Source organism: Perissodus microlepis, chromosome 19 (assembly GCF_051167445.1).
Source record: "Perissodus microlepis isolate ML-2025 ecotype Zambia chromosome 19, ASM5116744v1, whole genome shotgun sequence".
Taxonomy (NCBI): domain Eukaryota; kingdom Metazoa; phylum Chordata; class Actinopteri; order Cichliformes; family Cichlidae; genus Perissodus; species Perissodus microlepis.
Genome location: NC_140479.1, coordinates 8,670,972 through 8,684,454, shown reverse-complemented (window position 1 = coordinate 8,684,454; position 13,483 = coordinate 8,670,972). Strand labels below are relative to the sequence as shown.

The following is a 13,483-nucleotide window of genomic DNA, read 5'->3' as shown; positions in this document are numbered from 1 at the left end:
CAGTCAAGGTCCAGCCCTCAATCTGACTAAAACGCCAGGGTGGGACCTTTAGAGCGCTGTGCATAAATGAATCCTCAGCAAACTGAGCCAACGTTGTAAAGAGAAGTGGGCCAACATTAACACACAACAGCATTAGAGACTGATAAAGTCATACAAGGACTCATTCCTTCAAGTTATCGCAGGTTGTTCTACAAGCTATTCAATCAGAGTGTGCACTTAGTACTTCACTGTATTGCATAGAGTCCTGTGAAACTGTCTTTTTCCCATAACAATACCTCCAAAAAAACATCAAACAAACTAATATTACACAAGGGAAGTCTGTGCTTCAGCACTCCTTCAGTCTTCAAGTCAGGTGTCCTTGGGCAAGATACTGAATCCCAAAATTACCCCTGATGCATCATTTGGTGTGTGAATGTGATGCAGAGAGGTTTGAGTGGGCAGCAAGGTAAAAATGTCTGGATTATTTCAACCTCGTGTAGACAGCAGCTTCTGTATAGTGCCAGGAAGTACCACACAGAGATCATTTGTACAGTGCAGCTGACAAAATGCTCTGTGCTTATACAACTATTTAATTGCTCTGCAGGTTATTAGTCTTAATTTCAAGGTGCAATGTTTTGAGAGGTCAGTAACACTAAATACAGTCTGCTTACCATTTTGCAAACATTCAGTCAGTGCAACAGGCAGCTATCAGCTTCCAACATCTGCTGGTGCTCTGCTCACTCACACTGAAGATTTAGTTCTGTGGACTGAGGCATTAATGACGGTTAAGGGTCCAGCTGTCCTTTATTTATATCAAGGTATCAGAATTAAGTTTATGGAAATGTTTTGGGAATTTATAGAGTTGTTAATACGCTGATATGAGACTGTCCCGTTCCCTCACTCTCTCCCGTTCCACAGTAGCTCATAAAAACTCTCCTTCATTTTATGGGGTTACAGCGGGAGTGAAAGTGCATGGGGTTTATGAGGCGTATCAATGGCTGGCAAGAGGACTGAGATATGCTTATTTGTTTGTTTCCTATTTCACAAGACAGGCTGCAGATAAGTTTGAAATATGACATCACACTGCACTGTTCAGCTGCTCATTGAAAACCAGGAGGATTGGAGGACAGTCACAATTATCAATATATTATGAAAAAGAGCAAACTCATAATTCACAGGCTCAAAAATATATTTTTACCTGTATAACTTGATAAGCATTCATTTTTTGGCACACGTGGAAATGAGGACCAGGCCAAAAAATTTTATTTGTAAAAAAGCGTTCCACTAAAGTTCAGTCTTAACCGACATTGTCCCAACATGTTTGGAGGAAGGAGCCTGTAATTAGAACATGCAGCGCTGAGGCATAAAAGCAAACCTTTCCTCTGATTAAGTTAAACACATTGGAATAGAGCGCGGAGACGTTTGACCTCGGTGACCGATCGCACAGAATTGGTTTTTAATCTTTGGCTACAATGCCCAACAGAAGCAGAGAGGGAGGGTGCATCTGGAGATCACCTTCCAAGGTCTCCTTCCCGGCCGTACGCCTCACGGCGCACTCCTCGGGGCTTTGACGGATGACACCAGCGCCGGCGAGTGATAGGCTATTATTTCACTTTGCTTTGGATAAATGGCAATGCGGGGTCCTACCTGTCGCCTGCCCTTCTCTTTCTTTTGTCTTGTTCTCTTGTCCCATCTTTACAGCGGTATGCCACCTCAGACGGGAATAGAAGGTGAAAACTAAGAGTGCTGAGATTTTGTCAGAGCAATTTGTGGATTTCTCCTCCACATTTCAGCTCTGCTGCTTTTTGACTTTTTGTTTTTTTCCTCCCTGTAGCCAAAGTGGGTTTGGAGAGTGAGAAAAAGCTGGATAACGACCAACTTGTGTGTTATTTGGCTTTTTTCTCCCCCATCATTAAGTGTGAAATGCGTTTCTTTTTTGGGAAGCTGCTTTTTTTACCCTTATTCTGATGAAATTGTCTCTGCTTATTGCTTTCAGACCAACAGTATTCATGGTCCCCCTCGCAGTACTTCGATGAGGACAGCTACTCCCCTCCACCCAGGAACATGAAGGGTCTCTCCGGCAGCCGCCCTGCCCACCTCCAGCTCACCTCCCCCACCTCTGCCCACACCTGCGGCCTGGCTGATTGTGACCATTCCCTGGACCACCTGCACCACCATGTTGACTCACGGCCTCCTTCCTATCTCCTCAGCCCCACTGAGAGCTGCCCCCTTGACGGTCATCACCGCTGCTCCCCACGGAGCTCCATCCACTCCGAGTGCATGGTGATGCCGATGTCCATGTCGGCCACTGACCACTCTATCTCCAGTAGCACTTTCCCCCGCATGCACTACGGCAGCGCTTCGCGGGACAGTGGCGGGAACGCCTCGGGTGGCAGGGAATCTCGAGACAACGGCGGCTCGTCCTCGCACGGCGGCAGTGGCAAAATGAACCGAATCCCAGCAAACCTCCTGGACCAATTTGAAAAACAGATGCCACTGCACCGGGACGGCTTCCACACGCTGCAGTACCAGCGCACCTCCACCACGACCACAACTACAGAGCAGCGCAACGAAAGCCCCGGGCGAATACGCCACTTAGTCCACTCAGTACAGAAGCTTTTCACAAAGTCACACTCCCTGGAGGGCTCCTCCAAGATGAACGGCACCAAAGGTGACTCGCACAGGGAAAGCTCGCACCACCACCATCACCACCACCAAGGCCACCACAAACACAGCAAACGCAGCAAGAGCAAAGAGCGCAAGTCCGACAGCAGCAAGCAGCGCTCGGGAGGTTGGTGGAGTTCAGATGACAACCTTGACAGCGACAGCACATACAGAACGCCGAGCGTCATGTCACGCCATCCGGTCGACCACATCAGCCACTGTTACCCCGAGTCTGTGCACGGCCACATGGTGGGAGATCTGTCGCTAAAGACCTCCAAAAGCAACAACGACGTGAAGTGCTCAGCCTGCGAAAGCATAGCCATGGCGCCAGAGGGCAAGTTCATGAAGAGAAGCTCCTGGTCAACGCTGACAGTTAGCCAGGCCAAGGAGGCCTACAGGAAGTCCTCACTCAACTTGGAAAAGCCAATGACGCCCACGGATCTCAAGCCCAACCTCAGGCCCTGCCACTATCTACAGGTGAGTTTGGCTTTGGTCAGGTTTAAGAACAGGGACTAGTCAGCAGACGCAAAAACGAGTTATTTTTCAGAACTCCTGACATCATCACATTATTCTGCATCTTCAGTGAGCGCAGTAGTATAGTTGTAGTTACACTGGTGCACTGAGCTGCACTGCACCATTATGACACCCCAACATCCCGGTTGGGATACAAGCGGGGTCCATCAGATTTCGACCAAACAAAATCAAACCTGCATGCCACCAAACAGAGTTTATTTTTAAATGAAATGCTCTGATTTGTATGGAAGCAACGATGATAGCGTTCATTTTCTGTCACTGCAGTGTTTTGAGTGTCGTTTTATAGAGTTTTCAAGAACTTTAGGCATTGTAGAAAAGACGAGCCTGCGCTCACAGGAGAAGAAAAGCTGCTCGTCTCAGTTGGCTTTAAAAGCTGATCTGAAAGACAGTGTTTTGTTTGTCACTGCCCTGGATATTACATTGTGAACCTGTCCTATGGCTCAGCATGTGGCTGGCAATAGAAAGGACTAGCACAGCAGGACAAATCAATTAACTCTGTAAATGATCTGTGCTGGAGGGAAGAGCTGGCAGTATGAGAATAAAAGGCCAGAAATCAATCTGGATTTTTTTTTTACTGTGTTGTTTTCTCTGATTTCACAGAGGATTCAGTCTGGAAAAGTTTTGCATTTAGCTCAGACCCATGATCGGCTCTGCAGGAGACCTTATAGCACAGAAGGGATCAATTCAGTGAGTCAGCACTTTTCACAAAAGGTTCTCATGGGTTTTATAAGCATGCTGCAGGGTATATGGAATAAGAAAGTATACTTTCAATCCCAAATTGCAAATTCAAGCCAGAAAAACCACATTATGTAACTGTGCTGCTGCAAATATAACAATGTGAAATGTGATAGCATCATGTAAGTACTGCCTGTAGCCAAAATAAAGCGATCGTTCAGCGCAAAGGGAAAGAGGAGACTTGGAGACTCGTTGCTCTAAGCAGAGAGTGTGTCGTATGATTGCCTAATGTTGTAAATGAAAAGCCGACACGTCACTGAAATCAGCTTCAGCTTATATCATCGGACAGTTTTACGATGAGTTTTTCAGCACAGAATCAGGTGCATCATCCACTCCAGTTTGTTTGCATATCCAATAAGGAAAGTAATCTCTTAAAGAGAGAGTTGCAGTGCTGGCACCCCCACCTGTTCCCATCTTCTGTTTGGTCATTCAGCTGAGGTAGTGTCCGAGTCACAGCACTATAAACACTTCTAAAAATATCCTGCCGCAGGGCTATATTTAGACCGGCGTTATCAATCCGATCCGTACAGGGCGTGACACATCTTCCCTCCCCAGAGGAGAATCAATGCGCTCTCAGGGAAGGCTCGGAGACGACGTATTGAAGGAGAGGGAGAGAGAAAGTTGGAGATGCGTATATATGGCTGAGGTTTATGGCTCTGTGGATGTGCTGAGATACTTTAGGAAACAGAAGAGAGGAAACAAAGCAATGCTCCCCGTGGCTGCTGTTGTTGCTCATCAACAGGAGCAGTCAGGCAGAGAGATGGAGCCAATAGTCAGGAATGATACTCTACACACACTGAGGGGTCACATTGAGAAGTACTCGGGTCCTGCTGCTGCTGAATTGGGATTACCCACAACTGTCTGCTCTGCAGCAGCAGCATAAAGCCTATCCAGGGAGAGTGTGTGTGCCGAACGCCTGTCAGTGTGTGAGTGGCAGTGTTCGTGAAAAAGTGTGGTTTTTTTCTGTTTATCACACACCAGATGGTTTGATGAGGTGCTAGTCACCTTGTTGCCGTCCTTGGGTGATGACGGAGAGAGTGAGAAACTTTGAAAGTTTGGTAGAACTATAGACACAGACTTTTATCATAGACTTATTAAAGTAATCTAACTTTGTAACTTTGTAACAAATCAATCCCATAAATCCTACTGCAGGTAATAAAGTTAAATTCAGCCAAACTGTCTGCATGTTGTGCACGTGGCAGGTCTGTGCGAGTCTTTGTGCGTGGAAGCAGGATGAACTGGACATTAGGGAAGACAGACGGGTTCATATAGAAGCTGTTTCTCTAAAATGATAAGTGGTGGAGAATCAGACCTGGCATTAGCATCTCTTCCTGTCATCTCTCAAATTAGCCCTAATTAGCCCGCTCTGAGATCTGTACACGCTAATAGCCACTGAGCCATCTACCGTAATGCGCGTGTAGGTGTGTGGGCCAGCCTTTGTCCGTCGTTGCAGCAGACGCTGTAATCCATGTTCAAAATGTATCAGCATCTTATGGCAATGCAAAACACACTTTTAATTAATTTTGCACCACTTTGTTGGTTTTGTTATTGTTTTCCATGAATGGTCGGATGCTGCATCGCTGTGAATTATGGCCAGGAATTATCTCCTTCCTTTCACGAAGGATGTATCCTCAGTGTATCCTCCACTAAAGGAGGTCATAAAGGAAGAACTGAAGAACCTTTCCTAACGATTTAGAGAATTCAAACAGCTCTTAATATGTCAGCTACACAGATACTTCCAGATCACTTTGGTTTGGAGCCTTTCTAAGTAAAACCATCTATTAAACTGCACCCAATAACTCTGCGTTACTGACAACTCTCAGCCCAGATTAAGTGAGCTTTTCTAGCAAATAGAGTTCCTTCCTCTTCCTTCGTACAGTAGCGTTGTACAAAGGAAGGATTAGTCTTTGATAGTTTTGCTGATAGGGCATTGCGGTGGGATTTAATAAGCCAATTAACTGCCATGTTGGCTTGCCAAAGGTGGGGCTTGAGAGGCAGAAAGGCTGCTGATTAAAATACAAAAGCAAAGTGCAAAGCAGCAGAAACAAAACTGGCACTGTGATGGAAAGCTGTAGTAACGCACACCCACACACACTCGGGGGTTTCCTAGCATTTTTATGAAGGAGTTCCCAGATAGCAATTGGGCCACGAACCCTTACGTAGAGGGATCTCGTCCCAGGAACCCGAAGATCAGACGACTGTCTGTCTCTGTTTGCCGGAGGCGACGATGTGGATTATCACTGTGACAGCGTGCATCTTATTGCAGTCGTGTTATTATGTCAAACCTCAAGTTTCTTTTGATTTTAATGTGATTGTTTCAGGGTATAAACATTAAATAGTCACTTGTTAAGCTGCAATCTGCAAAATGCCTTTTTCTGATCTAGTAGCCAGGCTAAATCAATAATAATAGCCAGCTATGATGCCATCCTAATTCTTGGGAGGTTTAGTAGCCATATTTTCTGCCTTAAAGGCGTTTCCTGCCAAGACTTCTTCACTGTTTAAGTGTATTATTACCATGTGGTGGAAAATACCCCAGCACTCCATATGCAGTGTCTAACAGTCTGTTCGGAGAGGTTTCGTCGCAAGCAAGAATTCTCTGATAAGCCAGTTGTGCAGTAATAAAAAAGTAATATTGTTCATTTTACATGAACATGAAAACATGAGTACATTCAGCATTCAGCACAGGTGTTACCACAGGGGACAAACGTGGAAGCAAAATCAGAGACTGCACAGAGTTCTGATGAATAAGAAGGAGAGAAGAATATGTATGTGTAATGCTGGGGTAGGTGAAGATGTCGTGTAGTGACTTTGGGGATGAAAAGCGTAGGTAGGTTTCCTCCTCACAACAGGAGAGAACCTCATGGCGTCTCTTTTATCTGTCATCAAAATACTCAAAAGGAAAATATGTCCTTGTGTGTATTTTCTGTAAGAAGTTCTTCCTTTTGTTGCTCTGAAAGGTTTTTTGTTTGTTTGAGACACCTCTTAGCAACAGAACAAGGGTGAAGAGTTGAAAAAGTCTTGGTTGAATGTCTTTCTTCTGTTTTTAGTGCAGAAATGTTGGGCAGTCTCGTTCACATCGAGTTATCATCACAAACATGCTGCGGCCCTCAAGATTTCAGAGATTCAGAGATTTTAATGTCAGTCCACAGCTTTGCTTCACAGTGAAATATCTCAACGTTTACTCAAATGATTGCTGCAAACTTTGTGCATTTATTCATAAAGCACAAAACCTTAAACCCAAAGCCAGCAGCTTCATGAAAGCATGCTAAAAGGTGGAACGAGCTGCTAAATATCAGTTAAATATCAGTAGAGTGTTGATGTGGCAGATGTGCTCATGCTAGAGTGCTACACAATTATTGCAGCCATGTAATATTGCAGTCTTGTTAGCTTTGAAGACGGGGACTGTCTGTGATCAGTTGGTTACCATCTAACAATTTAATTGTCGCAATATTGTAGTGGGTCAGGGCTGTTCGGGGTTCTGTTTGTACAGTTATGTTTTGTTTATGTTGCCATAGTGACAGGTGACGCCCTCTCGCTGCGACGGTGTGTCCTTCCGGGGTCAGAGGGCGCCCTGTGTTGTTGTTGTTGTTGCCGCGCTGAGCAGTTAGCTAGCGGCAGTGTTCTTCTGCAAATGTGAATAAACGGCTGTGCTCCCTGGCTAGCTCACGGGAAGCAAGACCAAACGATACCTCAGTCTCCTCCTTGTCTGAGCTCGCCACAATATGTTTGTGATAATGTAACTATAGTAAGATTCCAAAAATTGCAACTGTGTTGCCGTTTATCTACACAGAAAATCACATCAGTTACTTTCATTCCACAAATCCTGATCCTGCAGAATCCAAAAACTGCAAAATGACCCAGGCATTCAGCAAGATTGTTTATAGAAATATAACCAGAATAAACAGTAATTATTTGCAGACCTTTTCTAATCTGACTGAGAATGACTGCAGGCAAACAACAGTTGCTGCAACTTCTTGCAATCAGTCTCCAACGGCAGAAATAAAAACCCCTCAGCAATCACAGATTTGTTTCTAGCTGCAAGGAGACTGATATCGTCTTTTTATTCTACAGCGACTGAGCCATTCCCAAACGGCTGTTGCTCGTTAACCATCTCAAGTTCAGGAGCGCGCTCCGTTGAGTAAATGCCCCAGTGAGCGTTTTTTTTTTTTTTTTTATAAAGTTACCATTTAGCTCACAGTTCAGGTTCATAGAGCTGCCAGCACGTCTGCAGATTAGAACCCTCCTGTTAAGCTCTTGGAATCATTCGTTGCCCCTGTGAGCTCTGCTGATGCTCATACAGCAGCTTTAGTGTTTGAATCACTCTGAGAAGTGCTGTTGGTATTCATGAGATTGATTCTGTTACAGCTAAAATGACAAATTTATTCTCTTCATCTTCCCGGGGCATGACTGCTGTCATTTTGTTACTGAGCACGATTATTTACACTTTTACGACTTTGTCTGAAAATGTAAAGCGGCAGTAAACAAACAAACAACATGAGCTGAGACTGCAGATTTGTGAATGTTGCATGTTTGTGCAAAAGCAGCACGAGACATGAGGAGTCCACGTTGGTGTGTAGTGGGAGGCAGGAGGCTGGTGGATGGGATTACCAGTGATTGCACCTTTAAGAGCACTCTAACTCCCATCAACCAATAGGTATCAGCCATCTCTCCATATTTCTGCACAGTGCATTGCTCACTCTTTCTCTCTCTCCCTCTGTCTGCCCCGGCGTATTTCTTTACTTAATACCAGTGACTTATGTCTCTTAGTGGGTGTATAGCTAGAGCCGCAGAGTTAATCAATGAAATGCACTGCAGCACTGCAGGAGCATTGGCCGGGGCCTGGCTACCCCCAGTACCGGCACACACACAAACACACACACACACACACACATATACACACTGCATTCTCTCTGGCCTCCGACAGAGCCACAGATCAAAGCTGTGAAAGTAAAAGTAGACAAAGTAAAAGTAGACACACAAATGTGCCAGTGTCTGCTTAATCCTGCTACGAGATGCTGGTGAGGCAAGGTTGTTTGCTGCCATTGGTGAAGTGTCGGAGCAGCTTGGGCACGTACCAGGAGTTGTGGTCATAAAAATCTCATTATAGTACGAGAAAAACAATTTTCCCCGAACCGCGTCTCTTATTTTTTGAGCAGAATCCAGTTAATTAAATCAAGTTAAAGTTCGGTTATTGTGAAGAGAAAAGCTAAAATGTAAAATTTCCCACTGTGAATTTTCACAGAGCTCCCACAAATCTGGGCTCGTATTCACATCATTGCATCAGAAGCTTCATCAAAGTTTCCCTGTGGAACATTTTTGGATGCTCACCTCTGAATTCCTCTCTTAGTGGGATCTTTAGGTCAAGGTGAGCAGCAAAGCACTCGTACGATCAGAAACTGACCACTCACTGTTTTTTATCTTCACAGGGAGACACCCTGGAATCTATCCTCTTTATCAGCAAATTTAAATTAAACAAATCTCACCACAGCTTGTGCCTGTCCTCTGGCGTTCTGTTCATTAATTAGACGTCTAAAAATATCAAACCCCTCCAAGACTTAATTAACCCATCGACTCCATTTGGTAGATGGTGTCTGTCTGTCTTTGGAGGGGAGATGAATGACTTGTATCGCTGTGTGTTTGAGAGTGTATCCATATGGCTGTGTACATGTCCCAGTTAAGTGTGTGTTTTGCATCACAGTAAGCTTCTGTAACTCCTTTCACACACGAGTACATGTTAGTGTTCGAGAGGCATTTTGTGCAGCACATCCAAACACCTCAGCGATGTCATCACAAAATGCCACTTTATTGGGTAACCTGGTTCTGAGTCAGCTGGCAGCAGCTCTTTTGGGCTTGTAGACACTGAAGTTCAAAATGAGCATCAGAATGGGGACAAAAGGAGATTTAAGAGACTTTGAATGTGGTGTGGCTGTTTGTGTCGGTCAGACCGCTGTGAGTCTTTCAGAAACTGCTGATCTCCTTGGACTTTCCCACAAAATATCTCCAGAGTTTACAGATAATCGTCCAAAAAACAGAAGTTATCCAGTGAGCACTGGGAGCGGCCGTTGCTCAGGAGGTAAAGCAGGTCATCTACTGATTGGACGGTTGGCGGTTCAATCCCTGGCTGCTCCAGTCTCCATGCCAAATATCCTTGGGCAAGACACTAACCCCAAGCTGCTTTCCGATGCATCCATCAGAGCGTGAATGTAAGACAGAAAGCAATTAAGCACAGAAATAAAAGTGCTGATATGAAGCAGACCATTGAGGGGCTACAAACAGGAAACTGAGGCTACAGTTCACAGGGGATCAACAAAACTGGACAATAGAAGACTGAGTCTCGATTTCTGCTGCAGCATTCAGATGGTAGGGTCAGAACTGTTGTAAGCAACATAATAGCGGTATCGGTGGTTCAGGCCGATGTAATGGTGTTCGAGATGCATCGTTCAAACACAGCAGCCTACCTGAGTGTCGTCCACGTCCATCCTTTCATGACCACAGCGTAGCGTACCACCCCATGAAGCTCAAACCGTCTCAAACTGGTTCCTGGAACATGACCGTGACTGTACTCACATGGCCTCCACATTCACCAGACCTCCGTCCCCAGAGCCTGGCACAGCTGACTCACATCACGGACGTGTTGTTAGGACATTATGCTTGTATTCAGCTTTTTGCATCAAAGCGTGGATCACGATCGAGGAAATAATTGCTCAATTGTTCAAGATGTTTTGATCTGATGACACTCGCTAGTTTAGCGCTGCGGGATTAGTGCCGTTTACGTTACAGAATATAAATATAACCTCAGCTTTAATGCCTTTGATGAATTTTTGATGTTTTTCTATTTTTTCCATATAAAACTGATACATCTGTTATTTGCAGCAAATAGCCGATGAATAAAATTCACATTTCACTTACTATTTTTCCTGCTGATGGCATTTGTATCAGGAAGTGATTACAGTCATCTATCTGATGCATTGATGACATTTGCATGTAGTCCATCTCCTCCTGACATTTGCCGCTGTCAGTCAGCTGCCACCCAGTTCATTTTCGGAAACATCTGATTGTTGGAGGAAAACACAAACTTTGTATTTGTGTATGTGTTTCAGTTGTGGTTTGAGGACATGTTAAAACCAGGGCGGCAGAGTTACTATGAAATCAAAGAAAACTGCTCAGCGGTCAGATTGAACAAAATAAAAACTCGAGATCTCCATAAAGATGTGAAAGTGAGCCCAGCTTCCACACAGAATGATGACTGACGGTGTAGTATCATGTAAAAGCTTGGCTGGCTAAGCTTGTGACATCACAGAGTGCAGCGAGGTTAATCTAAAAAGCAAAATAGAAAAGCTGGAGTAAGAAGGGTTTGTGTTTGTAGCTGTGTGTTTGTAAGTGAGGCTAAGGTCCTGTCTCAGCTGTTATCGCCACAATAACTCAGTTCTGTTGTTTTTTAAAGAAAAATGTGTGCAGGAAAGAGAGCGAGTGAGAGAGGGAGTAACAATCATCACTGGTTCATTATATCAGTGGGTGAAGTTAGCCCAGCACATTTTAATAAGCGGCACCACTGTCTTCAATACAGAAACCTATTAGAGCCTTTTAATGGCTTTGCTGTGTGCTGTGTAACGGCATGTACCATAATGGAGTCGTGTTTTTCCTTTGTGGTACGATGATGATTCAGAAACTAATTTTCCTCCACATCATCTGTACCCATAACACAGTTACATGGTAACAGTTACATGTGTTCTGCTTCAAACGCTTTCAAATAACACAGCAGCCTATCTGCTCAAAGCACGTGTGACTGATATTAAAGTGTATTAACCTCCAGCCACACAGAGCCTCTCTGATTGTCTTCCTCTTCGCTCCACATTCGAGACCTTCGTGATGTTGTGTGTTCAGTCTGAACCGTATGCAATAAAGACAACCAATGAGTGCTCTCACTCTGAATGGGAAATGGTCATTCTGACGTGGATACTCAATTACCTGGTTTAACGAGTGGATGAAAATTGCAACATATGCAGTGCCCTGCTCGTTTCGATGGCAGGCTTCCACTTCCGATAGCTTACGACAGAGCGAGCAGAGGCAGCGAGCAGAGGCAGCTCCTTTTCTCCTCTGGTTTCGAGCTTTTCTTCCAGCGGTAATTACAATCAGCAGCCCAGTCAAATTCACAGCCGACTTTCAGTCGAGGTTTTGAGCAGTTTGTAACCTGGCCAAACTGCAGAAATACTAAAACACCACACAGCTGTGTGAAGGCGTTAATGTGTGTTGACTCATCGAGAAATCAAGAAAGGATCTGCGTAGCTCAATGGGTGGAACAAACTGTGCCAGAGGTCGGGGTTCAGTTCAAGTGTCTATCAAACGGCACGTCGCTTCATTGATGGAAATATAATAGCGCTGCTTTTATGGCTTCAGGGTTTTAAAACGGCTACATTTACATAAAAAGGTGAGGCACCCGGGTCAGGATTCTGTTATTCTGTATTGTTAACTTGGTAAAAATATCTCACCGCTATGGCTCGTTCACAGCCGGAAGGAAAGGCAAGAATATTCTTACCAATACTCGCCAAACTTTGTTCCAAAGATCAGCAGAAACTACAAGAAGATGGCAGATTGTGTTCGGGTAGCTGCATACTCAGGAGCCTCTTTTTGGTTCGCTATAACGACACACCAGAAGTAACATTTGGACGTTTCTGCAGTGTCCAGTAAAGGTGCAATCATCTGTTGTTTACTGACACAATAATAATAATACATTTTATTTACAGGCACCTTTAAAGACCCTCAAGGTCTTTATGTTGTTAGTACAACAACATAACAACATAAGGTAAATGAAAAATAAAAACAAGCATGAAAGTACAAAAAGTAAACAAGGTAAAAGTAGACGAAGACAGAGTCATGATGAAGGATATGCAATTCTGAATAGATGGAAGCTAAAGGCTCCTGTGGTCGTCAGGCGAGCAGGTGGAACAGACAGAAGAGAAGCTGAAGAAGAGCGCAGTGTACAAGGGGCGAGTACGTATGGAGATCAGGTAAATATGGTGGAGCGAGGTTATAATCGCCACTAATCTTCTCTGCATCCACTCCACAGAATTCAGTATGAGAATCCTGATGAAACCAGGAAAACGGTGTGGAAGTTCTTGAGAAGTACACCCGGCTAAGGCCCCACTCCCACAGACCTGTCACACAACTACCAGTAACGAGGGAAAAATGTGCTTTCCCTGTCCAGCAGTGATTGGCTGGTCCCAAAGAGGATCACAGGGTTGCCTGATGTTTGTACAGAGGTCACCCACTTGTCTGCAAACACTTGATGAGCAGAAGTAAAAATATTTAGAGACAAATCAGCATCTTCTGTGCAAACTACAAGCAACTGCAGGTTTTCCACAAAGCTCTTTGCAACCAGTTTCATGTTGCTATTGCCAGCAACCGCTTGTTAGCTTACAGTAGTACACACTTTTTCCCTCACCACCGGAGATGCCTCCGCTCAGCCTGTAGGGCGGTGCGTGACTGGGGGTTGTGTTGCAGCGAGTGAAACTTTCACTGGTACAGAATGGATTCAGAGAGACTTCAGACGATGGCTCAGGAGTCTGACGAC

The 13,483-nt window shown here is 44.7% G+C and overlaps 1 protein-coding gene across 9 annotated transcripts in view; it reads left to right on the top strand.

The window, feature by feature from the left end:
* dlgap2a (discs, large (Drosophila) homolog-associated protein 2a) overlaps positions 1-13,483 on the top strand; it is a 185,291-nt gene that overhangs the window by 125,279 nt on the left and 46,529 nt on the right. For all 9 annotated transcript variants that reach the window (XM_084915595.1, XM_084915594.1, XM_084915587.1 and 6 more), the window contains one exon: positions 1,976-3,120. In XM_084915595.1, the coding sequence (XP_084771721.1) occupies positions 1,976-3,120 (1,145 nt within the window). The remainder of the gene's footprint in view (positions 1-1,975; positions 3,121-13,483) is intronic.